This window comes from Ictalurus furcatus, chromosome 18 (genome assembly GCF_023375685.1).
Source record: "Ictalurus furcatus strain D&B chromosome 18, Billie_1.0, whole genome shotgun sequence".
NCBI classification, from domain to species: Eukaryota; Metazoa; Chordata; class Actinopteri; order Siluriformes; family Ictaluridae; genus Ictalurus; species Ictalurus furcatus.
The window spans coordinates 10,964,467-10,988,800 of NC_071272.1; the positions used below are offsets into that span (position 1 = coordinate 10,964,467).

The 24,334-nt window shown below is 40.2% G+C and overlaps 3 protein-coding genes and 1 non-coding gene across 6 annotated transcripts in view; 2 read left to right on the forward strand and 2 right to left on the reverse strand.

The window, feature by feature from the left end:
• Positions 1–6,635, forward strand: part of ccdc82 (coiled-coil domain containing 82) — a 9,953-nt gene extending 3,318 nt beyond the window's left edge. The window contains exons 2-7 of the mRNA XM_053648608.1: positions 313–559; positions 702–794; positions 4,583–4,707; positions 4,807–4,977; positions 5,928–6,140; positions 6,276–6,635. Coding sequence (XP_053504583.1) covers positions 313–559; positions 702–794; positions 4,583–4,707; positions 4,807–4,977; positions 5,928–6,140; positions 6,276–6,341 — 915 coding nt within the window. The 3' untranslated portion in view covers positions 6,342–6,635. The remainder of the gene's footprint in view (positions 1–312; positions 560–701; positions 795–4,582; positions 4,708–4,806; positions 4,978–5,927; positions 6,141–6,275) is intronic.
• A 91-nt stretch (positions 6,636–6,726) lies between these two features.
• pomp (proteasome maturation protein) lies at positions 6,727–9,538 on the reverse strand. Its single transcript, XM_053648628.1, has 6 exons — positions 9,459–9,538; positions 8,848–8,948; positions 8,686–8,746; positions 7,554–7,655; positions 7,248–7,341; positions 6,727–6,921 (listed from the first exon to the last, which is right to left on the reverse strand). The coding sequence occupies exons 1-6, from the start codon at positions 9,459–9,461 to the stop codon at positions 6,854–6,856; spliced, it is 429 nt and encodes a 142-aa protein (XP_053504603.1). The 5' UTR covers positions 9,462–9,538; the 3' UTR covers positions 6,727–6,853.
• A 215-nt stretch (positions 9,539–9,753) lies between these two features.
• On the forward strand, positions 9,754–9,825 carry trnac-gca (transfer RNA cysteine (anticodon GCA)). The gene has a single exon. It is a non-coding gene; the product is annotated as a tRNA-Cys (tRNA).
• A 4,412-nt stretch (positions 9,826–14,237) lies between these two features.
• apbb3 (amyloid beta (A4) precursor protein-binding, family B, member 3) overlaps positions 14,238–24,334 on the reverse strand; it is a 35,862-nt gene continuing 25,765 nt past the window's right edge. The window contains exons 1-7 of one of the 3 annotated variants that reach the window (XM_053648598.1): positions 20,847–22,417; positions 17,310–17,424; positions 16,942–17,029; positions 16,699–16,782; positions 15,221–15,336; positions 14,892–15,071; positions 14,238–14,720 (exon numbers count right to left, since the gene is read on the reverse strand). In XM_053648598.1, coding sequence (XP_053504573.1) covers positions 14,496–14,720; positions 14,892–15,071; positions 15,221–15,336; positions 16,699–16,782; positions 16,942–17,029; positions 17,310–17,424; positions 20,847–22,327 — 2,289 coding nt within the window. In that variant the 5' untranslated portion in view covers positions 22,328–22,417 and the 3' untranslated portion in view covers positions 14,238–14,495. Of the gene's footprint in view, positions 14,721–14,891; positions 15,072–15,220; positions 16,290–16,698; positions 16,783–16,941; positions 17,030–17,309; positions 17,425–20,846; positions 22,418–24,334 lie in introns of those variants that run through there. The other 2 variants (XM_053648600.1, XM_053648599.1) reach the window with 2 other exon arrangements.

Sequence of the window (24,334 nt, forward strand, 5' to 3'; positions counted from 1 at the left end):
TATTTCTAATGTCTTGTCTACTGTATAAATTGGCCATCCTCGCTCAACTTGATGTTCCTTTACTTCTGCCAGAACTAAATTAGCACTCAGTGTAATTGTCATGCTCGAACTAGACCACCACCCAAATAATCATCTTGGCTCCATTTGTGGTGGTCTTCTGATTGTGGAAGTAGAAGGTGGACTGGCTTGACAGTCAGTAATTTTGTGCCCTAAAGTGACCTGTATTGTAGGTTTATCTGATAATCAGAGGAATGAGAGTAACTTATAAAGTGGCCACTGAATGTCAGTTTGTCATAAAATGTTCTCATTCAGGGTTCGGAGGAGGTAGAAGTTGCAGAAGATGAACCTGAAGACAAAGGAGAAGTGAAAGACTCTGAAGATGAGTCTAGTAAGGAGGACACTGTTCGCTTAATCGACAGCAGCGAAGAAGAAAAACAGGCCGACAGTGACAGCCTGAAGGACTTCATTGTAGAGGATGAAGAGCAGAAAGGGGGAGAGGAAGAGGAAGAAGTGGTTAAAACAGAGGACAAGAACTTCATGTCTCACCTTCCACGCGAGTGTAAGATCTCTGTTAAGTTTTATGTTAGTTAAGAGAAAAGCACGTGTATATACATTTGGTTATTTGTTTATGCTTCTGATGGTTGTAATTTTCAATATATACAGTATGTACAAACCTAACCAAGTCTTTGTTTTAATTGTAGTCATCACCGGATCTCAGTTTACCCACTTTCAGGTGGTGGTCAAAGCCTTGTTGATCAATGCATTGGACACGTCCTTCCTCAAGTCACTTTACGGTATGGTTTTCCTGCTATTTTTTTCACTTCCTGAAATGGAATTGGCAATGCTCTCTAGGCATCTGGGTAGAATGGATGCCGTTTCTCTCCCCCTCTCTCTCTCTCTCTCTCTCTCTCTCTCTCTCTCTCTCTCTCTCATCAATCACAGCAACATTAGCTAATCGTGGGAATCTGTAAGCTCATGTATGCGGATTAGGGTTGTCAGGCTACCAAAATTTCAGTAGTCGGTACCAATACCAGTAAAATTCCATGGTTTTCAGTACCAAAGCAAAACACAAAACCATGCTAATTGAACAACACACTATTTTATTAATAAGTTATATATCAATATACAACGTATTTTAAAAATTGGCATGCTGTATACTTCAAATATATCATTACTAAAGCTACTAGAGTTATCCAGATAAGAGTAGAAATGTTTCTCTGACTGACTGATATTAAAGACACAAACAGTGCTAGCCACACATCTATTATTTTCTAACACATAAATTTCAGATATATAGCTCATCAAAAAGCCTCTGATGTGTAAAATTTGTAAACCCCATCATGTCCTCCCATTTATTTTTCACCAATAAAAGTTAAAGCATTAAATGGTTAATAAGGACTCCTGATCGTATTAGTGTTAAACGCGCATATTCTAACCATTAAGTATGCAAAAACGAGAATGTTTTTTTGCAATAATACACTCCAATTAAATGATGCTACAACATTCATAATGCAACCGCTACCATCGTTTTAAACTCACTTGCTTGAACTGCTTGAATAAATACTGCGGGTAAGCAGCCGCTCCTCCTGAAAGCACGGTTAATCTATCTGCACATAAATTTTAGGGGCGAGGCTTTTACACACTTAGCGGTAATAGCACCGAAAGCGGAAAACGAGCGTCCTAGAGAAATACACGTATTTCATCTACTATATAGTAGGTAAGTTTGCGGTTTCGGACGCAGCCATGGTGACCGGCGGAGCTGCTGCTGCTTTGGCTCCAATGTCTTCTTGTTGTACGGTGCACCCATGAAAAGTTCCAGACTGTTCACCTGTCGGGGTTGACCCAGTACTATCGGTACTTATGAACATCTGGTACCGTCAACTTTTTTCTTTTTAGTACCGAATTGGTACTGAAGTACCGGTACTTTTGACAACTCTAATGCGGATGTAGGGCAGATAGCACTTTCCTCCGAGTGTTTTGTGCTACCCTGTTACGCAGCAGGAGCAGCAGTTTTAAAAGATGCAGCTGGCTGGCTTCACTTTTCTCAGAGCAAACACATTTTAGCCTTCATTCTTAGTAGTTGGTAGCTGTCGTGTGATACGGGAAAGCTGGCTGGTGGGTGGGAATTGGCAGGTGAGCAAAATTTTGGAATAGTGGTGGGGAAAATCCATCCATCCATTTTCCATATCGCTTATTCTACACAAGGTTGCGGGGGAGCCTGGAGCCTATCCCAGGAAACCCGGAGCACAAGGCAGGGGACACCCGGATGGGGTGCCAATCCATCTAGGGCACAGTTGCACACACGTTCACAGATTACAGACAATTTGGAAATGCTAATTGCCATACAATGAATGTCTTTTGAATTGGAGAAGAAACTGGAGTACCCGGAGGAAACCCCCGCATTACGGGGAGAACATGCACACTCCGCACATACAGGGTGGAGGCGGGTTTCAATCCAGTGGGGAAAATCAGCACAGTGAAATATTTAGCACGTTTTGACCATGTTATTTAGGTGGAAACTTATCTAGATAGTTGAACTGTCACTTTCATTAGACACTGCTTTAAGTGACAAGAAAAGTTGTTGTGGGTTTTTTTTTTAGACTGTAGAATTTTCTCCTCTTTAGATCAGAAGAGAGGTGCAGGCAGGTGCAAAAGTTAGTAAAGTGTATATGGGTATGAAGATTCATATACTCTATCTCACAAAAGTGAGCACACCCCTCAAATTTTTGTAAATATTTGATTATATCTTTTCATGTGACAACACTGAAGAAATGACACTTTGCTACAATGTAAAGTAGTGAGTGTACAGCTTGTGTAACAGTGTAAATTTGCTGTCCCCTCAAAATAACTCAACACACAGCCATTAATGTCTAAACCGCTGGCAACAAAAGTGAGTACACCCCTAATTGGGCCCAATTAGCCATTTTCCCTCCCCGGTGTCATGTGACTTGTTAGTGTTACAAGGTCTCAGGTGTGAATGGGGAGCAGGTGTGTTACATTTGGTGTCATCGCTCTCACACTCCCTCATACTGGTCACTGGAAGTTCAACATGGCACTTCATGGCAAAGAACTCTCTGAGGATCTGAAGAAAAGAATTGTTGCTCTACATAAAGTTGGCCTAGGCAATAAGAAGATTGCCAAGATCCTGACACTGAGCTGCAGCAAGACCATACAGCGGTTTAACAGGACAGGTTCCACTCAGAACAGGCCTCGCCATGGTCGTCCAAAGAAGTTGAGTGCACATGCTCAGCGTCATATCCAGAGGTTGTATTTGGAAAATAGATGTATGAGTGCTGCCAGCATTGCTGCAGATGTTGAAGGAGTGGGGGGTCAGCCTGTCAGTGCTCAGACCATACGCCGCACACTGCATCAAATTGTTCTGCATGGCTGTCGTCCCAGAAGGAAGCCTCTTCTAAAGATGATGCACAAGAAAGCCCGCAAACAGTTTGCTGCAGACAAGCAGACTAAGGACATGGATTACTGGAACCATGTCCTGTGGTCTGATGAGACCAAGATGAACTTATTTGGTTCAGATGGTGTCAAGCGTGTGTGGCGGCAACCAGGTGAGACAAAGACAAGTGTGTCTTGCCTACAGTCAAGCATGGTGGTGGGAGTGTCATGGTCTGGGGCTGCATGAGTGCTGCCGGCACTGGGGAGCTACAGTTCATTGAGGGAACCATGAATGCCAACATGTACTGTGGCATACTGAAGCAGAGGATAATCCCCTCCCTTCGGAGACTGGGCCGCAAGGCAGTATTCCAGCATGATGACGACCCCAAACACACCTCGAAAATGACCACTGCCTTGCTAAAGAAGCTGAGGGTGAATGTGATGGACTGGCCAAGCATGTCTCCAGACCTAAACCCTATTTAGCATCTGTGGAGCATCCTCAAACGGAAGGTGGAGGAGCACAAGGTCTCTAACATCCACCAGCTCCGTGATGTCATCATGGAGGAGTGGAAGAGAACTCCAGTGGTAACCTGTGAAGCTCTGGTGAAGTCCATGCCCAAGAGGGTTAAGGCAGTGCTGGAAAATAATGGTGGCCACACAAAATATTGACACTTTGGGCCCAATTTGGACATTTTCACTTAGGGGTGTACTCACTTTTGTTGCCAGTGGTTTAGACATTAATGGCTGTGTGTTGAGTTATTTTGAGGGGACAGCAAATTTACACTGTTACACAAGCTGTACACTCACTACTTTACATTGTAGCAAAGTGTCCTTTCTTCAGTGTTGTCACATGAAAAGATATAATCAAATATTTACAAAAATGTGAGGGGTGTACTCACTTTTGTGAGATAATGTATAAAAGATGTTATCCTTTCAGACTCTCATTCTCTGTAACTCTTAAAAAGCTCTCCTTACCACCACATGTGTCTGGGTGCCCAAGGTCACGTATAGTCTGCGTTATAACCCTAGCAACCCATAGCAACAGCATTCCTCTCTCCAAAATAAGTTTACTCACAGAAGCCCCTCCAGTATAAGCATAATACTTGAACATACAGGTGGGAAAATGTAATTAAAAGCCAATAATATTTGATAGGTTGCTTTAATGGGTAATTAATAGGTTTGTCTATTCCAGACGGTGAGCGGACAAAGCGCTATGCTGAAGAGATGAAATCGTCGTTGCGTCACTTTGATGAGCGACTGGTGCTCCCACGCCTGGAAAATCTAAAGCAGAGGAGCCGCTGGAAAGAACGCTACAAAGTAGGAATGAATGAAACACTGTTTTGTGCGTGTGTGTACATCACACTATGTACAAAATGATGCAAAATTTATATCATGTGGGTTTTTATTTTATTAAAGGAGCGGGTAGAGTGTTATCCCAAAGTGCGAGTTAGTATGGTGAACATCCTCACTAAGGGCTGTGAAGCGTGTGAGCTCCACCGAAATGGCCGCTTCTATGTGCGTCTGTCCGGGCAGCTCTATCACAACCACACACTGCAAGAAGACCAGTTCATGCCTGATGACTCGCAGGTAACAAACACATTGATCATTATTTTTACATGGCTATAATTAAAACTGGTTCTTTACAATCAAATTCTACTTATTTACACTCTACAGAACATGCTTTAAATGTTTCAGCAGTGACCCAACACTTTTACATTATTTTTAACTTTCTTTTTAAGCTTTTAAATTATTTATATTTGCATTTTGAGTTATTGTGTATAACGTTTGCGCCACATGTTCGGACGTTCCAGAAGTGGTTTGAGCTGTTAAAACACTGATGTTGATTATTTTCAGAAAACAGTATATCTCAGTGTTTTATTCCTCTTATTTATTCCTCTTCCGCAATTTGCCAACAAGTCATTTTTTTATTTAATGAAAATGCTCTACTTTTTTTTTTTTTTTATCTGTTTATAGTTACATATGTTGTGTAATGTCCAGGAAACCAGTTAATTACACATCATTCCTACACCAGCCTCTTTTTCTCTTTTGAATTTAATAAGACAAAAAATAAAAAAACAAAGCTTATAATGTTTCCGAGAAACCGCTGTGCTCTGGATTGAAGATTTTCCTGTGGTGGAATGCATTACAAATCGGTGACACTGGAGACTCCTTGCACAAATGTTAAATAAACATGTCATTACAGAAAACTTCATATCAGCAATATATTTTTCTTAGTTAAACAACAGCCTGTTCTTTTAATCAGTTATTAGGTTCATATTCCAAGTGTATGAGCTGTTATTATAGAGACAATAACATTAGAAGGAGCATATAAAAATAAACGTGATTTGATTAACAGCTGGCACTATTGTCAGAGCTGCTGTTATAGAAAATGAACCAATACTTTCTGACCAATCAGTTCCAAGAACTCCACAGCACTGTGCTATAAACACTGTCATTTTCAATAAAGGTGTATATACTGTATAATAGAAAAACACTTTGGTGCTAAAATATGTAAATATCTTTATTATAAATTGCAGACGTTCTTTGTCGGCTCTGTCTGTGCCAGCCGTACTGAGGTGTACCATGCACTCAAACACTTCAAGTACCATCTGTTCCAGCGCTGCCGCACTGCTCTGGAGGATCACAAAGAGGTAGAGCAAGAGCCACAGGAGGGAGAAGATGATGAGCCGGTGAAGGATACTGTGAATAAAGTGTTCACCAAACTGATGGAGGAAGGCTGGATTACTGAGGTGTGTGTGTGTGTGTGTTCTTTCTTGAGTTAGAGAGAGCGTTTATAAGGTTTGTGTATTGTATGTCCTACAAATGAAAGCACATAGATGGATGCCTTGTATTCATTAGTGTTGTTTTTCCTCCTCTCTATGCAGCAATATGACAAGTTTCAGGAACACCTTAATGCTGCAGATTTCTTCCAAGAAGAGAAGCTGGACTGAGAAGTTGGATGACCTTTTTGTTTTAGAGAAAACATTTCTGTAAATAGCTTCTTGTAGTTAACAGCAAAGACATGATTATACCAAAATCAGTGTGATTTCAGTATAATGTTTTATAAATATACATGGTTTTTTTGTTATCCAGTTGCTTTTGCATTTTCCTTTTAATAAATCAGACATTTTATTTAACTCAATAGAGTTTGTAATATTTAAAACATTTGTAATGCTTGAAATGAATTAATTACACACAAAAAAGTTAATAAATTTACTCTGAGAAATATCTGTTTTGGGGGTTAATGGTGTTCATTTAAAGTCCTGTATCCACTATGCTTGAGGGATTTCAGAAAAAGCTCACTGATGACCGGTGTACAAATACAGAGAAGACTAATAAATTGATTTACATTTTTATTATAAACAGAAAAAAACTGAAAAATGCAGAAGGTCAAAACATTTAATGACCAAAACAGACTTGGTTCTGTTTCTAATAAAAATCTAAAGCATCTTGAACTTAGACTTCACAGCAGTCCAAGTTTGTACTCTGTCATAATATGTGGCTCGCCCATCAGCTCACACTGTGCAGGATCTGAAACACACACAAACAAATAATTTTAAATAAACCCTATTGTATATAACAGTAACATTTTTAGTAGTGGTGTAACGATCAGACAATTTGGATCATCACATTGATTTAAAAGACGATTATAATGAATCAACATTACAATCATAAATCGATTATTTATTATAATTGATTGAAAAAGGAACTCTGCTTTCACATGCCTGTGTATTTAAGATTCTGAAAAGGCTGTCTTGTTTGTGAAAACTAATTAATACGCCTGCTAAAAACGTCCTGGACATGAATTTGGACGCTACTGATTTGTTAACCCCTATTAGATGTAAACATGCACTTACCATTAAGGATGTCCTCAAATCCAATGGACTCATCAGCACCCCTGAGTGTATCCAAGGCCAGGTTGGAACTCGGCAGAAAAGGCAAACGGTGAATCTGTCAGAAACAGGAGCTTGAGAACTGTGCTATATAAAGTGTTCTGTGTTTTCTCAACCTAAGTGATATAATTGTCGATAATATTTTACATATTACAGCTTATTTGAATATTTTTCATTTTGTGTAACTATAATACTACCTATTAAACCCTAACATGTATAAAGTAGTGGAGATAATGAGGACATGTGAGTGCAACATTAAGTGGTTCCCACCTGTCTGGCTGCTCTGTACTCCATCTGGAGTTTCAGGGGTGCATGGAGTCCTTGGATGTTCCTTAATGTGGAAAAGTTCATTTTGTCCTGGTTAAGCTGGAACTATAGGTACAGATCACAAAGTAACAGTAAGTCACAGAGAAAACAGTCTAGTCGACTGTAATCAGTTGGTAATTTTCTGACTGCTTGTTTAAAGTCTAAGAACACAATATTTGCAGCTGGTGCTGATATTAGATGAAAGGTTAAAATCTAAGATCTATCAGTAGTTGACAGTGTAACTATTAGGGTTGAGCACTTCATTATATCTCAAGATCTCATCAATGGCTCCTGACGACCATTTTGTTTAAACAAAAAAAAAAGGGGGGGGGGGGGGGGTTGGGAATATATTAGCAAAAAGAATCCACTTTGTATGAGCCAAAAGTATGTGAACACCTGATCACTCACCCGTATGTGCTTTTTGAACATCCCATTCCAGATTTAGTCCACCTTTGCTGTTATAATAATTTCCACTCTTCTGGGTAGATTTTCGCTAGATTGTGGAGCGTGGGGATTTGCCCATTCAACTACAGGAGCATTTGGCCCCGTTCACACCAGGCATTAACATGCGTCCTGGGCGATCGGTTCACAAGTGGACTGAGATGCATATCTGCATATCCACATATGCCATAGACGCATAGCCGATCACCTAGGACACACGTTAATGCCAGGTGGGAACAAGTCCTTAGTGAGGTCAGGCGAGGAGGCCTGGGGGTGCAGTCGGAATGATCGGTGGAGTTGAGGTCAGGGCTCTGTGCAGGACACTCGAGTTCTTCCATACAAACCTTGGCAAACCATGTCATCATGGAGCTCGCTTTGTGCACTGGGGCATTTTTATGCCGGGACAGGTTTGAGCCTCTTTGCTCCAGTGAAGGGAAATTGAAATGCTGTAGCATACAATGACATAGGCTACTATACAATTGTGCCTTATACTTTGTTACAATCGTTTTGGGAAGAACCACATATGGGTGTGATAGTGAGGTGTCCACATACTTTTGGCCATATTATGCATGAGGTGACTGCCAGATATGACACCTTATACTGAAGTAATTTTTTTAAATCTTTCGATATTTCAGAGACTGTACACAAAACTCACACTTTTCTCAGAGATTTCTAAAGGATGAGAAGGGAGAAGCTCGTTTTTGACACTAGAAAACCTGAAATCACACAAATGCATTAATACATTTTTTTTAAAGACTACAGGTAAAGTATAAATAAGCTCACTCAAGTATTACAGATCAATATAACGAGTGTTTACCCCCTGCGCAGGGTATCAGGAACACCATAAGATCCTGCCTGTGGACAAAGCCCCGCCACCGGGACACTGTCTTTCAGCTGAGAACGAAGACCACGAGTATTCTGTGAAGGGAAACAACATGTAACAGTTTTTTAAATAACATTTTATTAAGAATATTCTAGTGTTGGTAATAGTTCATTCAAATCTAATATGACTTGTAACGCCAAGTCTCCAGAGTTATATTAAAGCTACCGAAACAGAAAGTAAACGCAGCTAGCATGACACATCACAAACCGCTAAAGCTAGCACATCATGGTTGCTATCATATTACTAATATAAACATCTTTAGATACAAAAGGCCTAATTTCATTATATATGTTGAGCAATAAAACAAAACACCGTAAACGTTTCAGGTTGCCGCGTCTATTCATCTTCATCATGGAATTAGCTCCACCAACAACTAGCTCATGTGCTAAAGGCTAGTAGCTTTAGCAACGACTCAAAACAAGCTTATAAGTCTGAGAAGTCGAAAAACATACGGATACTAAATTCATTTAAATAAAGAAAACCAAAGTTGTGTTGCGAAACCGTTCAATAATAATAATAAAAAATAGCCCAAGACTCTACACTACCATTTTCTGCCGACTCCTCCAAACAGTTCAATATTCAACTACTTCCTGTCAAAAACGGAAACGTGTATGACGTGTTTCGCTAAAATGGTGTCTCTTCTGGCTAGTTAAAAAAAGGTCAGACAACGTATGCTGTTAAAAGTATGGCGTTATCATTTTGTCATTCGTTATAAAAGAGAATAATTTATGTTCTAACACAAGACATGCTAAATGTAAAGAAATATATACAGAAATGCTAAAATAGACTAATTACAGAACATCCTCAAAAGGATAAATTCTCCATGTTGGTCGTGTGGTGGGGGGTATAGCTCAGTGGTAGAGCATTTGACTGCAGATCAAGAGGTCCCCGGTTCAAATCCGGGTGCCCCCTAATTTTCATAAATTTACGTTTTTTGCCAGCAATTGCTGTACAACCAAGCTGTTAACGAGGACTCAGCATTATCCCCACATTATTTATTCTCAGCAGGTGTGATCACTACTCCATTACTAAGAAATTTAAGACAGATACAGAGAGGGGAATAAGTGTTCTGACACTTACAGTGGTGCTTGAATGTTTGTGAACCCTTTAGAATGTTCTATATTTTTGCATAAATAATATAGAACATCATCAGATTTTCACACAAGTCCTAAAAGTAGATAAAGACAAGCCAATTCAACAAATGAGACAAAAATATTATACTTGGTCATTTACTTATTGAGGAAAATGATTCAATATTACATATCTGTGAGTGGCAAAAGTATGTGAACTTTTCAGTGTCTGGGGTGAACCCCTTGTGCAGAAATAACTGCAGCTAAACATTTCTGGTAACTGTTGATTGGCTTGCAGGAATTTTAGCCCATTCCTCAGTACAGAACAGCTTCAACTCTGGGATGTTGGTGGGTTTTCTCACATGAACTGCTTGCTTCAGGTCCTTCCACAACATTTCTAATGGATTAAGGTCAGAACACTGACTTGGCCATTCCAAAACATTAACTTTATTCTTCTTTAATTATTCTTTTGTAGAACGACTTGTGTGCTTAGGTTTGTTGTCTTGCTGCATGACCCACTTTCTCTTGATATTTGGTTCATGGACTGAATGTCCTGACATTTTCCTTTAGAATTCGGTACACTTCAAAATTCATTGTTCCATCAATGATGGCAAGCCCAGATGCAGCAAAAGAGACCCAAACCACAATACTACCACCCCCACATTTCACAGATGGGATAAGATTCATATGCTGGAATCCTTTGTGACCTCACAGATTACTACATGTCTTGCTCTTGGAGTGATCTTTGTTGGTCGACCACTCCTGGGGAAGGTATCAATGGTCTTGAATTTCTTCCATTTGTACTTAATTTGTCTGACTGTGGATTGGTGGGGTCCAAACTCTTTAAAGATGGTTTTGTTACCTTTTTCCAAGCTGATAAGCATCAACAACTCTTTTTCTAAGATCTTCAGAAATCTCATTTGTTCATGCTATTATACACTTCCACAAACATGTGTTCTAAAGGTTAGACTTTGATAGATCCCTGTTCTTTAAATAAAACAGGGAACTCACTCACACCTGATTGTTATCCCATTGATTGAAAACATTTGATTCTAATTTCACCTTCAAATTAACCACCACAACCATATGTTACCAGATTTTAAAGTGTGACTGTGGACTGTGGGTATTTGCTATACCATGTAGAGTATAGCAATGTAGATATGTACATAGTATATAGGATGTAGATACTATGTACCCATACTATGCAGTTGGATAGATAGACAGACAGACAGACGGACAGACAGACACACACACACACACACACACATAAACAGAGTCTCTGGTTGTGAAAAATTGTCTTTATATGTATATATATGTATATATATATATATATATATATATATTTTTTTTTTTTTTTTTTTTTTCTCAGATAGCCTTTAAGAATTAAGAATGCCTTTGACAAAGGAAGAACATATTGAAATCATGCTCATGGCTGGATCAGAAGCTGTCGCTATGTTGTGATGGACTTTAACAAGAAACATGGCAAGTACATCACACAAATGACACTGTTGCCAAACTTATTAACAAATTAAAAAAGACTGGAATAGTTGCGGACCCACCAAGAAGTGGATGTCCACAAACCTCCACTGACGAAGGCACAACCAAATAGAATGTATAGAATAGAATAGTATGAATAGAATACTTATTATATATGTCTGAATAGAATACTTATTTCCTCTAACTGTAGATCGATAAATAGACATATGGATGGAAGGATGGAAGGATGGATGGATAGATGGATGGATTTTATTGGGCACTACAGTAGCTGAAGTGTACACCTAAATACACCTAATTACTTATTACTACACATATTACTACATATTTACACATACACACAGTGCCAAGCCATCAGTGCATAAGCAAAACAAAATGTATAATCACAAATCTCCAAAACAATCCAGTAAATTTTGAAGTTATAGTGATGATGTTCTAACTTTTCCATGGTTCAATACTGAATTGTGGCTCCTGTCTGTATGAGCGTTTGCGTATTCTCCCTGTATCTGTGTGGGTTTCATCTTGGTTCTCTGGCTTCCTCTGACCTCCAAATGCATGGTGGTAAGTGGATTGGCTATGCTAAATTTCCTCTAGGTGTGAGTGAATGTGTGTCTGCCCTGTATTGAACTGGTGTTCATTACTGAAAGACAGCCTCTACATTTGTAACCTGACGTAAAGAAGAATTACTTCACCCGAGGTAAAAGTCAGTCACAGCCATGGATGTGGGAAGTGGGGGTGCTAAGGGTGCATTTCTGCCCCTGTGGGCATTAACCCCTGTTGTAGTTCTCTTTTTTTGACCACTAGGTGTACTAATAACTCTATGGAGCTAAATGGGGATGTGAGCAAGCTGCACCATAATTGTGCAACAGCTACAAAAAGCAAATTGAAGAAACTTTGGATTATTATGTTCTGTCAAATGTTTCTGTCAATTTAAAAAATGCGAGTTCCTTACCCAATTAGATTTTTATAGATTTTTATCAAAGCATGGCTAGAATATAACCTCATTATTGGCTGTTTATTTTTTATTTTTTTAGAATTCTGCCACAGTAACATCCAGTGTATTTTCCTAGACCGCCACAAATATAAGCACAAACTATTGTCTGTTAAATTGCTGATTTATAAATTTGATTAGTAAATATCAACTAATCACAACAGAAGAAACCAAATGACATTTAAGCAGTTTTACTGTCCCATTCCAAACCACAAGTGGAACCTGTTTCAATACATAAGTGCAACAATACTATCAACTTAATATAAATAACATTAAAAAAAAAAAAAAACTCATTTTACACGACATCCTATTTCTGTGCTAATGAACTGCAAATATATACAAAGAAGAATTCTTTACAGAGAGTATAAAGAGCAGAAAGTAAGAACGGTGCTACATGAATACATGATAGTTTTATCTCTGAAAAATTCTCATTTCAATGAACAAAGGTTATGCTGAAAGTGTTGTCCATTCCTACCCATGATTCCACTGGTGTCTTGAGGAACCCTGAGTTTGTTGGTGATATAAGACATGCTTAAGGGAAAGGAGCAGTTGCATATCTTTGTTGCAGTGTCATATGACTTTCTCGTAGTGCCATTCCAGTGGCCAATTGACATGCGCTCAAACATGTTTAGAAAGCTTATTGTTGAACATTCAATTTATTTGACTCTGAAAAACAAAGTCAAAATTCAGCTACAGTTCTTCTTCATTGTTGTACTAGATTTAGGGTTCTATCACAGATGCACTTTGTCCCTGGTTATAGGAATGTTTTTGGCTTGTATCAGATACAATCCTTTAGTTTTACATACTCATTAAAAAAGTTCTGGCAGAACTCTGTATTTTTTATTTATATAAATGCGCCCATAGCAAAGCCTTTCATTCCCAAGCATGTGTAAATGCATGCAACTGTGCCACCAAGCTTCAAGCATCACAGAGCATTGCCAATTATGCATTTTTTGGCTTTTGGAATTTATGGAGGTTTTCTTTCCCTACATCAGTTTTGAAACCAGCAATCAATTCTGATTTCATCCTGGTGTAATTATAATTTGAACAGAGTATGTCAAATGTGTGCTCATGCCTAAAATATATCTAGATATGTTCTCTGTGATTGGTCTGACTTGCTCCTTTAGTTCTCTGAGTGTTCGAACATTAGATGTCATCCTTTGCATTAAACCAGGACGAAGGTTAATAGGTAAAATTGAAATTTTCTTCTATTTGACCTAAATAGAACATGTCTAACCTCTAAACACTTGTCATGCCAGAATTAGGTCGCTATCCTATACATTGATACGTATCAAGAAAAAGTCACATGCTGAAACACATTATTGCACGTTATCCTGTACTTCCCAGGAGAAGGGTCTAGAATATTTTGTGTACAGCGTTTTGAGAAGCTACTTCTAAAGGCACTCTATAAAATAAAGTTTATTATTATTATTATTATTATTATTATTATTGTTATTTTGACATTGGGACACATTTCTACATTCTCTGCATCTCCAGTTTCCACTTCACCTTCACTGACCTAATGTATCAGACATATTAGATTAGGGTTTCTCAAGGTGATATCTGTCAAGACAACTCTTATATCCGTGTGTGTGTGTATATATATATATATATATATATATATATATATATATATATATATATATATATATATATATATATATATACACACACACACACACACACACACACATATATATATATATATATATATATATATATATATATATATATATATATATATATATATATATATATATATGCTCCTTAGTACAAGAGTGGAATGTGAGAGCACAGCACCTCAGGATACCTGCTGTAGTCAGAAGATATGTGTAAGCACTGAAGGTACTTGCAGTGTAGGTGGCTGTCCTTTGTAATTTTTCTAAGGTTGTCTGGGGAATAATAAGCAATTTTATTTGATCTTACTCATCTCTTTCCTCATAGTTTACATCCTCCAATTATCTCTTGCAATCTGCCCCCACCCAAACCCATCACTTCCTCCTCCTGCCCTCTCCCAATCTCTGTTGCTATGGTGCAGGAACCACAGGAGGTTTATTTCGGAATGTCTCAAAAAATGCCAGCATGCCTTTCTTTATGCTAGAGGAAGCCATTTTGGGTTGCGTGTATCCTTGGTGGCAGGGCGGGAAGCTGGAGCCATCCATGGAGTTGGCGCGTTTGACTTTAGAGCCGGCTCGCCACATTTTTGACCTCAAAGGTGGTGTCTGTGCGACCAAGCACTTCTGGTACTGGACCTGGGTACCAAACAAGCACAAATGCTTCATACTGGAAGCTAACCTTAAGTAAGCCTAATAACATTAATATAGTAGCTGCACATTAATTTACTCTAAAAGTAAAAGTTGTAGGATTGTAGTAAAGGTATATGTTGCAGCCGTCAACATTCTTGCACATTCAGTACTACTTACCATGCATGCTGCCTGTACTGCCTCGGATACGATCCCAGCATCAGGTTCACACCAGAAGACGTGACACTCAAAGCGCTGTGTGCCGGCATCCACTATCACTGCAAAGGTATGTGTGTCATGACCGACGCCAAGGAAGGTCAGGTATCGTACCTGGCATTCCCAAAAAGGGTCCTTGCCATCCTAAAGCAGGCAAAACAGGAAACCGACAGACTAAACCATCGTTAAAGATTCTCTAATAACTTCTGCATGAGAGACTTCTCTGAGAACACTGAAGCAGTGTCCTTATTAATTCTATCCACTGATCTATGTTGACACGCATCCTTCCGTACCTCCCCCCTCCACAGGGACATCACAGTGTCTGACACGTGAATGACAATTGGCTCCCATTCGTCTCTGTCTCTAGAGTGCATGATGCTCTCAATAGCCCTGTTCAACACCTCCATCCCTGCAAGGACCAAACACAAAATTAAGAACAAAATGAAAACCTACAGCCTTAAACAAGTCAAAAAACATAGGACCCAAGGCTGTCTGCAGAAACATTTTGGTACTTTTTGAAAGCTGCTTTTTTAATCTAGGTCTTGCAAAAAAGGAGGTCCAACAAACAGACCCAGGATTGATTCTGGGTCTGTTTGTTGGAGGGCGCCACCTTTGCAGGTTTGTTTTCATACAAACCTAGGTCACGCCTGCTGTGGGCGCAACTTTTTTTGCAAGACCTAGAGTGGACTTAAGTGTTAGGGTACCCCTGGCTCCCAGAAGAAAGGTTTGAATCCCTGGAAGTCCTTCTGAGGACTGAGCCATCAAGAGAGCTTCTGGCATGGTGTTCCTCTTCTTCTTGGCAATCGGAGAGAAAAGCTATCTTCTAGACAAACTCATCTTTTCAGCTATCTATAACATTGAAAGCATGCAGCATCTTCACATGGTTTGGAAACATGTTTGAGTTTTTCTGGATTGCTAGCTATGATGAGATACGCTCTCCTCATGAGAGGTTGGAATCAGAAAAAGTTAAATTGCAAGGAAAATGAAGTAAAATCCAAAAAAGGTAAAAGGAAAATGCCTTGAAAGCACTGCAGACAATAGTATAGAAACATCACTGCTTCTCTTTGGGATCATCAGGTCACATAAAACAAAAGATTCTGGACTCAAACTTGATTCTTCCAGTAATACTGACCACAAAACATGGCACATCAAGTTTATATCCATTAGCACTTGTGGGATGATTAGGGAGACCATTGACATTGTGCCTTGTTTTCTTTATACAGAGTCACCGCTTACAGACACCATCAGCGATTACAGAGCTGCCTCCACCTCCAGGGAACCATGATAGATAAGTCTTCTTAACAGTATTTGATGAAAGAGCTCTCTCTTGTTCTCTCTGAGCGCGGTCAGGACACTCTAACCCTGGAACAAACAAAGCTGTGTGACTGTGCATTTTCTTCACGCTGCAGCATGATTTTTCCCTCTGCAGAGTCATTTCAGCTTCATATAAATTGTAAGAACTGGACTGTAAATTTAGCAGCAGAAATGACTTTTCATGGCACACTCATGATCTAATCTGATCTGATCTGTTTAATAGCTTTAATCTGTGAGCTCTTTATGGATACTTATTCACAATATGAGCATACCAAACACTATGTATCCTGTGAATACACTTAGTACAGTTTGCTTTTATTCTTCTACAGCTGCATACTGTAACGCTTTTAATCTCACTACCCGGTGTCACCCAGAAGAATTAAGAATTGTGTTCAGTTTCTTCTCATGGTAATGCGAAAATTGATAACTTTTCCTGAATAATAAATCCCCCACTCACCCATTGCTCTGGAGACGGGCAAATTTCCGATGTACTCAACCTCAAATTTTTGAACCCTCTGCCTCACTGCATCTAAGAAGTTGACTTAAAAAAATGTAAAACATGAAATTAATGATCAGGATATACGTAAGTACATATAGGTGTTCTGGTCAGAATGCTATAAAAACAACATAAATAAGTCAAAGATCACTGATTAAAGCGATTAATTAATTGGATCTATAAATCGGAAGCTGGGTTTTGTACCCTGGTGAGGCAGGTCCTCAGGAGAAATGCTCTCCATAGTAAGTGATCGTGGAACAGATGGGGGCATTGCTGCCTTCTCTGCAATGATCTGCAAACACATACAAATAATTACTCTTAGCTTCACACTAATAACAATGTCATAATGGAAGGGTTTGTGTTTTGTAAATAAACGACCAATTTGCGATTAGTTGTATAGGCAAGCAAGCCTCCATCTGAATTATAATAATTTTTCCTCCATCATGTATCATTTGTTCACTCACAATTTTTTACTTTTAAATCTGTACTGTCTGCACCACTGAACTATGCATGTTCCTCAAATGAAAAATCTAATCCCAAACACCGATGTGCACGTAGGACCAAGCTCTCACCTTGGAGCACATCTCATGTAGGGCAGAGGCTATAGTCTTAGCTGGTGCGTTGCAGCGGAACACGTGGCACTTCAGCATGCACGTGTCCTTATCGCTGGCCACAAAGGCAAAGTCCCTACAGCGGGATGACAGACCAGAGTAGAACCTGGTTACTCCAAATACACAGAACTACAATCAGTGTTTAAACCTGCTCCTGAACATCTACAGTCCAGGAGTAATCTTAAGAAATCTAACACACTTTAGAATCTGACTCATGACAAATACAAAACTGCATTCTTAAGAGTAGATTTGAAGGAGAAAGCTTGAGCACATCATGTCTTTGTTCACCATAAAAAAATTACCAACAGTCATTAAAAAGACAAAAGTCACAAATATATTTATTGCTAAAGTTAAATGGATCCCAGGCAGACTTATAACCATTAATTTGATGAAGAAGCAAGTTAATGTGGGTTATTATAAAATAATAAACATGAATGTAGTTTTAACATTTATAAAGATGGACTGGTTCACCAAGTCTAGTATGGCACCATTATCATAAATTACACAAGGTTAGTTCAGAAAGAAAGACAGAGAAAGAGAGGACAGCAGAGGAAGAGGGACAGACATACAGAGAGAAAGAGAAGGGACAGGAGAGTACAGAAGAGAGGAGAAGAGAAAGGAAGAGAGAGGCAGATAGACAGACAGAGAGAAGAGAACAGAAGAGAAGAGAAAGGAATACAGTGAGAAGAAAGGGAAGAGAAGGGATGAGAAGAGAAGAGAGTTGCTATGCTGCTGTTTTCACTCCAGCACAAGTTTGTATTCTATTTTGCGATTGAGTTGCAGCACTGTAACACGGACTTACATACAGAACTCACAGAAAAATTAATTCCCTTCCTTTAAAAACTTTTTATTTTTATGTTTATTTTTTATTTAGGTAAAATGCCAATTAAAACCAAAGGGAATTCATTCTGATGTTCCAGACAAAGACAAAAAAAAGACTGTATAATCTCTTGTTTGACAGCTGAATGATGTGCCTTTTACTGTGTTATTAACACAAAGAGAGGAACCGTAATAGAAAGAGGTTTGGTTTGTATGGTCCATATCACTAATTGGTTTTGACAGGTCATCAGCAAGTATAATTATCTTGGCAGGTCAAAGGTCATCATCATCAATCATAATTATGTTGAGAGATGTACACCAAAGATAATATTACATATGGTCAACACTTATGTCATTATTTTAACAGTTGTAGGTCATCACCAACCGTCATTTTCTTAACAGGTGAAGGTTAAAAATGGATAATGGTTTATATAATAAAGGTTTGTTGTAATCTGTTGCGTTCCCACACACACATACATACATACACAAGACTGATGAAATAATAAATAATGAATTTCCATACATATCCAACCAAAAATATGACACAAACACACGCACACACACACGTTCTTTGACATAGAATGTATACATAGTATGGTCATGTGCATTCCACACACACACACACACACACACACACACACACACACACACACACACATCCAAACAAAAATAGGACACACACACACACATACAGACACAGACACACACACAGACACACACACACACACACACATACAAACACACACGTTCTTTCACATAGAATGTATTCATACATAGTATGGTCATGTGCATTCCACACACACACACACACACTTCCAAACAAACATATGACACACACACACACACACACATCCAACCAAAAATATGACACACACACACACACACACACACACACATCCAACCAAAAATATGACACACACACACACATACATCCAACCAAAAATATCACACACACACAAACACACACATACACACACACACACACACACACACATCCAACCAAAAATATGATACACACACACACACACATCCAACCAAAAATATGACACACACACACACACACACACACACATCCAACCAAAAATATGATACACACACACACACATCCAACCAAAAATATGACACACACACACACACACACACACACACACATCCAACCAAAAATATGACACACACACACACATCCAACCAAAAATATCACACACACACACACACACACACACACACACACACATCCAACCAAAAATATGACACGCACACACACACACACACACACAAACACATATAATGTTCTTTCACATAGATCAATACAGTCATGTGCATTCCACACACACACACACTCTCTAAAAACAAATGTTTAGGCTCAACAAAAAAAAACATGACAACTTATAATGAAGCTATGACAACTTTTAATGAAATTGATTTCAACCAACGAACTACATTGACTTAGAGAAATGACCTTTTCAACTACAAAAAGAGTGTAACTCCGTTGTTAGAAAATACATGATGATTGAATGTGAATGTGAACATAAATGAGCAGAATGTATGTTTGTGAAATAAATTAAATATTTGTTGATTACATTTTTGAGAAAATGGCGTGACTTTGAATAAAAATTTACTGAAATAAATACCTAAAAACATCGATATGGCCGAAGAAAAAGAATAATAATACGTTAAAGAAATTCCTAAATCATCTGATCAAATATATGTCTGTGCAATCTGTCTATTAAATAAATGTCAATACTTTAGGTTGGAAAAATAAGGATAAAAATATTCTGCCTGTAGTTTGGCACTGTGACTCAAAAAGTTGTTTTTCATCTGATATCTGAAAGCTAACTACTGTCCCAACTGCCGTACAATACTGATAATGCCCTTACACGTAAGAGGGCTGAATGGCAGACCTTGTTAAATAATATTATTATGTTTTTTTTCCTTATAATGCCTTATATTTTATAAATATATTCTTATGTATCTTATATTACTTTTAGCCTTTTCTTACATGTTGACATGGGAGGAAAGGGGCCAATGGACAATGCTGGTACGAAGGTAAGCCTGCACAAGGATATGTCTTTGCAACTGTAAGTGACTAGTCAACTTAGTCCTTCACATGATATTCATAAGTTGCCATAAGTTTCTGCTACTCTATGGATCATGCTGAAGTTTGAACAAAATGGTTTGACTTAATATTTATTTCACAAACATACATTCTGCTCATTTATGTTCACATTCACATTCAATCATCATGTATTTTCTAACAGCGGAGTTACACAAACCGTGTGTGTGTGTGCGTGTTTGTGTGTGACATATTTTTGGTTGGATGTGTATGGAAATTCATTATTAATCATTTACTTATTTTTTCATTAGCCTTATGTATGTGTATGTGTGTGTGTGTCATATATTTGATGGGATGTGTATGTGTGTGTGTCATATCTTTGGTTGGATGTGTATGGAAATTCATTATTTATTATTTCATCAGCCTTATGTATGTATGTGTGTGTGTGGGAACACAGCAGATTACATCATATCTTTATTATATAAACCATTATCCATTTTTAACCTTCACCTGTTAAGAAAATGACGGTTGGTGGATGACCTTTAACGACAACTGTTACATGACATAAGTGTAGAGTTAGTTAGTTCCGTCCGCGCAGCGGGGCGCATCGGGCAACAAGCATTCACCAGCGGGCTCGGTCGGCAGCGTCGATTTCCACATCTTCCCACTTGACGTCGAGCGTTCGTAGATCTTCCATGAATGTTCGTCGCCATGTATTATGCGGCCGCACTACTTTTCTCTTCCCCCGTGGCGGCGTCCAGCGCAGCGCGATCTTTGCGTGGCGGTGGTCAGACATCCGTAGAATGTGTCCTGCAAAGCGCATTCTTCGCTCTACGACCATTTCTGCCAGGCTGCGGGAGTTTGTTCTTCTTAGAATTTCTTCATTTGAAATACGATCATGGTATGATACACTGAGTATTCTTCTCAGGCATCGTTGCTGAAACACATTCAGCTTGTGGATGACTGCCCTCGAGCTCGTCCAAGTTTCAGATGCATAGATGGCGGTTGGGATGATGATGCTATTAAACAGGCGAAGTTTGTTGTTGGTGTGGATAGTTCGCCTAGCCCAAATCAGCTGTAGCTGTTGGAAGACTGCAAATGCTCTGCCGATTCTGCGATTGACATCCGCGTTAGTCCCACCATCCGCAGCCACAATGCTGCCAAGGTAGGTAAACTGTTTGACTTCTTCGATCAGCTGATTGCTCACCGTGATCCGCACCGGCGTCATCCGGCCGACCGCCATGACGTTGGTCTTGTCAGTGCTGATCCGTAACCCAACTTTGGCTGCTTCGTGCTCCAGGCTAGTGGTCATCTCCTGTAAAACTTTCCCATTCTGCGCCAATAGCACAATATCGTCGGCGAATTCCAGGTCGGTCAGGCGTCCCTGGCCTGTCCACGGAATTCCAGACGCTGGCTGTGTTAGTGCTCGTCGCATGACGAAGTCCATCATCATGAGGAAAAAGAATGGTGAAAGAATGCAGCCCTGTCTAACTCCGGTCTCGATGGTGAAAAAGGCAGTATGACCTGTGTCCGTCCGGATGCAACAGCTAGAATCCTGATATAAGTTCTGGAAAATGGCGATAAACCGCTGTGGAATGCCATATAGCCGTGCGATGTTCCAAAGCGATTTCCGGTGGACACTGTCAAACGCCTTCTTAAAGTCTATAAAGTTGACCAAGAGCGGTTTCTGATATTCGGAGCTTTGTTCAATGATGTTTCGAAGAGCAAAGATTTGTTCAGTGCACGACCGACCGCTTCTAAACCCGGCCTGTTCGTCCCGTAGAGCCTGATCGACTGCTCGCAGTATCCGTTTGAGGAGGACGAGACAAAAAACCTTGCCTGGGACAGACAGAAGGGTGATGCCTCTCCAATTGTTACAGTCTGCGAGATTACCTTTCTTAGGTAATTTGACGATGACACCCTGTCTCCAGTCATTTGGGACACGTTCCATGTGCCAGCAGTCATTGAGCAGCGTAGTGAGCACCCGTACAACTTCATCACCACCCGCTTTCAGCATTTCTGCTGAGATTTGGTCAAGACCAGGTGCTTTGTTGTTTTTCAGATGACGAATCGCTGCAGCGACCTCAGCATCCATGATGTCGCTCATGTCCACTTCCAGCTCATAGGGAGGAGGAAAGACTGTAAAGTCGTGCGTGGCTACGGGAGCCGGCTGGTTTAGGGTGTTTTTGAAATGTTCCACCCAACGCGCGTCCTGCTCTTCTTTGCTAACTAGCATCCTGCCGGTTGTATCCCTTATCGGCCCAGTGGAACCGCTTCGGGCCCGAGTGAGGTCTCTAACCACATGAAACAGAGTCCTGCTGTCACCCTGGTCCGCAGCCACTTGTGCTTCAGTGCCCTTCCGGTCCAGCCAGTCCTTCTTGTCTGCTCGGCAACTCCTCTTGACCCTGCGGTCGAGTTCTCGGTACGCCTGCGATGCTTCATTTCGCTCCTCTTCGGTCTTTGCTTGATCGCGCTGACGTTTCTTGACCCGTCTTTCATTGAGCAACGACCATGTCCGGTCCTGAATCCACCGTTCTCGCTGCGTTCCACGCCGTCGACCAATCGTTCTCTCTGCTGTCTCGATGGCAGCATCCTTGATCTGTGCCCATTGTTCTTCGATGCTGGCCGAGTTGTCAAGAATCTGGAATCGGTTAGCGAGTTCAATGTGGAAGCGCTCGGCGTTCACGCGGTCCTTCAATTTCTCGGAGGCAAATGACCGAACGGTGTTGCGTCCGGCCACTCTTTTCAATTTTAGTCGGATTGAGGTCACAAGCAAGTGGTGATCAGATCCGACGTCGGCGCCGCGAAAAACCCGTACGTCACGTAAAGCCGAGCGCCACCGTCGATGGATGCATACATAGTCGATTTCATTGTGAGTGGCCCCATCTGGTGACCGCCACGTCTTTTTGTGAATCCGTTTGTGAATGAAATATGTATTCCCGATGCAAAGGTTGTTAAGATTGCATAGGGATAGGAGACACTCTCCATTATCATTCGTTACTGCTGCCGATCCATGAGGTCCGATCACGTTTTCCCAGCCCTGACGGTCGCTGCTGAGTTGCGCATTCATGTCGCCAAGGAGGATCTTTATGTCATGGTTGGGGACAACTGCGATTGTGTCTTGCAGCTGGTCGTAGAAGGCGTCCTTCTCTTCATCATCTGCCTCATTTGTCGGTGCGTAGACTTGAATAACAGTAATTTTAGCATGGCGAGACTGAAATCGGGCGGTAAGGATGCGATCACTGATCAGTTTCCATCCAACGAGTGCCTGTACCGCGGTTTTACTCAGGACCATCCCGACGCCGTGCACATGATGTTCTTTGGCTCCCGAATACAGGACGATCTTCCCGTCGCTTGTCATTTTTCCATTACCCGTCCACCTCATTTCGCTGACACCAAGAATGTCAAGCCGGTAATTGTCGAATTCGTGCAGAAGCTGCTCCAGTCTCCCACACTGGTACAACGTTCGCACGTTCCAGGTTCCAATTCGTGTGATCGTATTGGCGTCGAGTATCCCGTTTTGCATCGGGCGCTGGACGACCTTTCGGCTTTGCTCCAGCACCGTCATCAAGGGAGAAACAGGGTCATCGCGCCGGTATTGTTTAGACCGCTGATTTTTGCTTGTTGTTTCCGTAGCAAGATAAATTTTACGGGATCAGGATGCTAGCCTGATGCCCAACCCTCCTCCTTTTTCACCCGGGCTTGGGACCGGCGTCGGCGGAGATCATAAGTGTAGAACATATGTAATATTATCTTTGGTGTACATCTCTCAACATAATTATGATTGATGATGATGACCTTTGACCTGCCAAGATAATTATAATTGCTGATGACCTTTGACCTAGATCTGTCAAAACCAGTTAGTGATATGGACCATACAAACCAAACCTCTCTCTCGTAATAAACCATTAACAATTTCCTGTTTTTATGAATATTACCTTGTTGCTTCTTAGGTCTTTTTTTTTTTTTTACCTCATATGCAGTTGATACAAGTAGTGTAAAACAGAAAACATCAGACTCAAATGATCGATAAGTATGGCATTCATATTTCATAAGACCTTCATCTGGTTAATGGTAGTGTGCAGCTTGCACTTACGCTTATGTCTAGCATGCT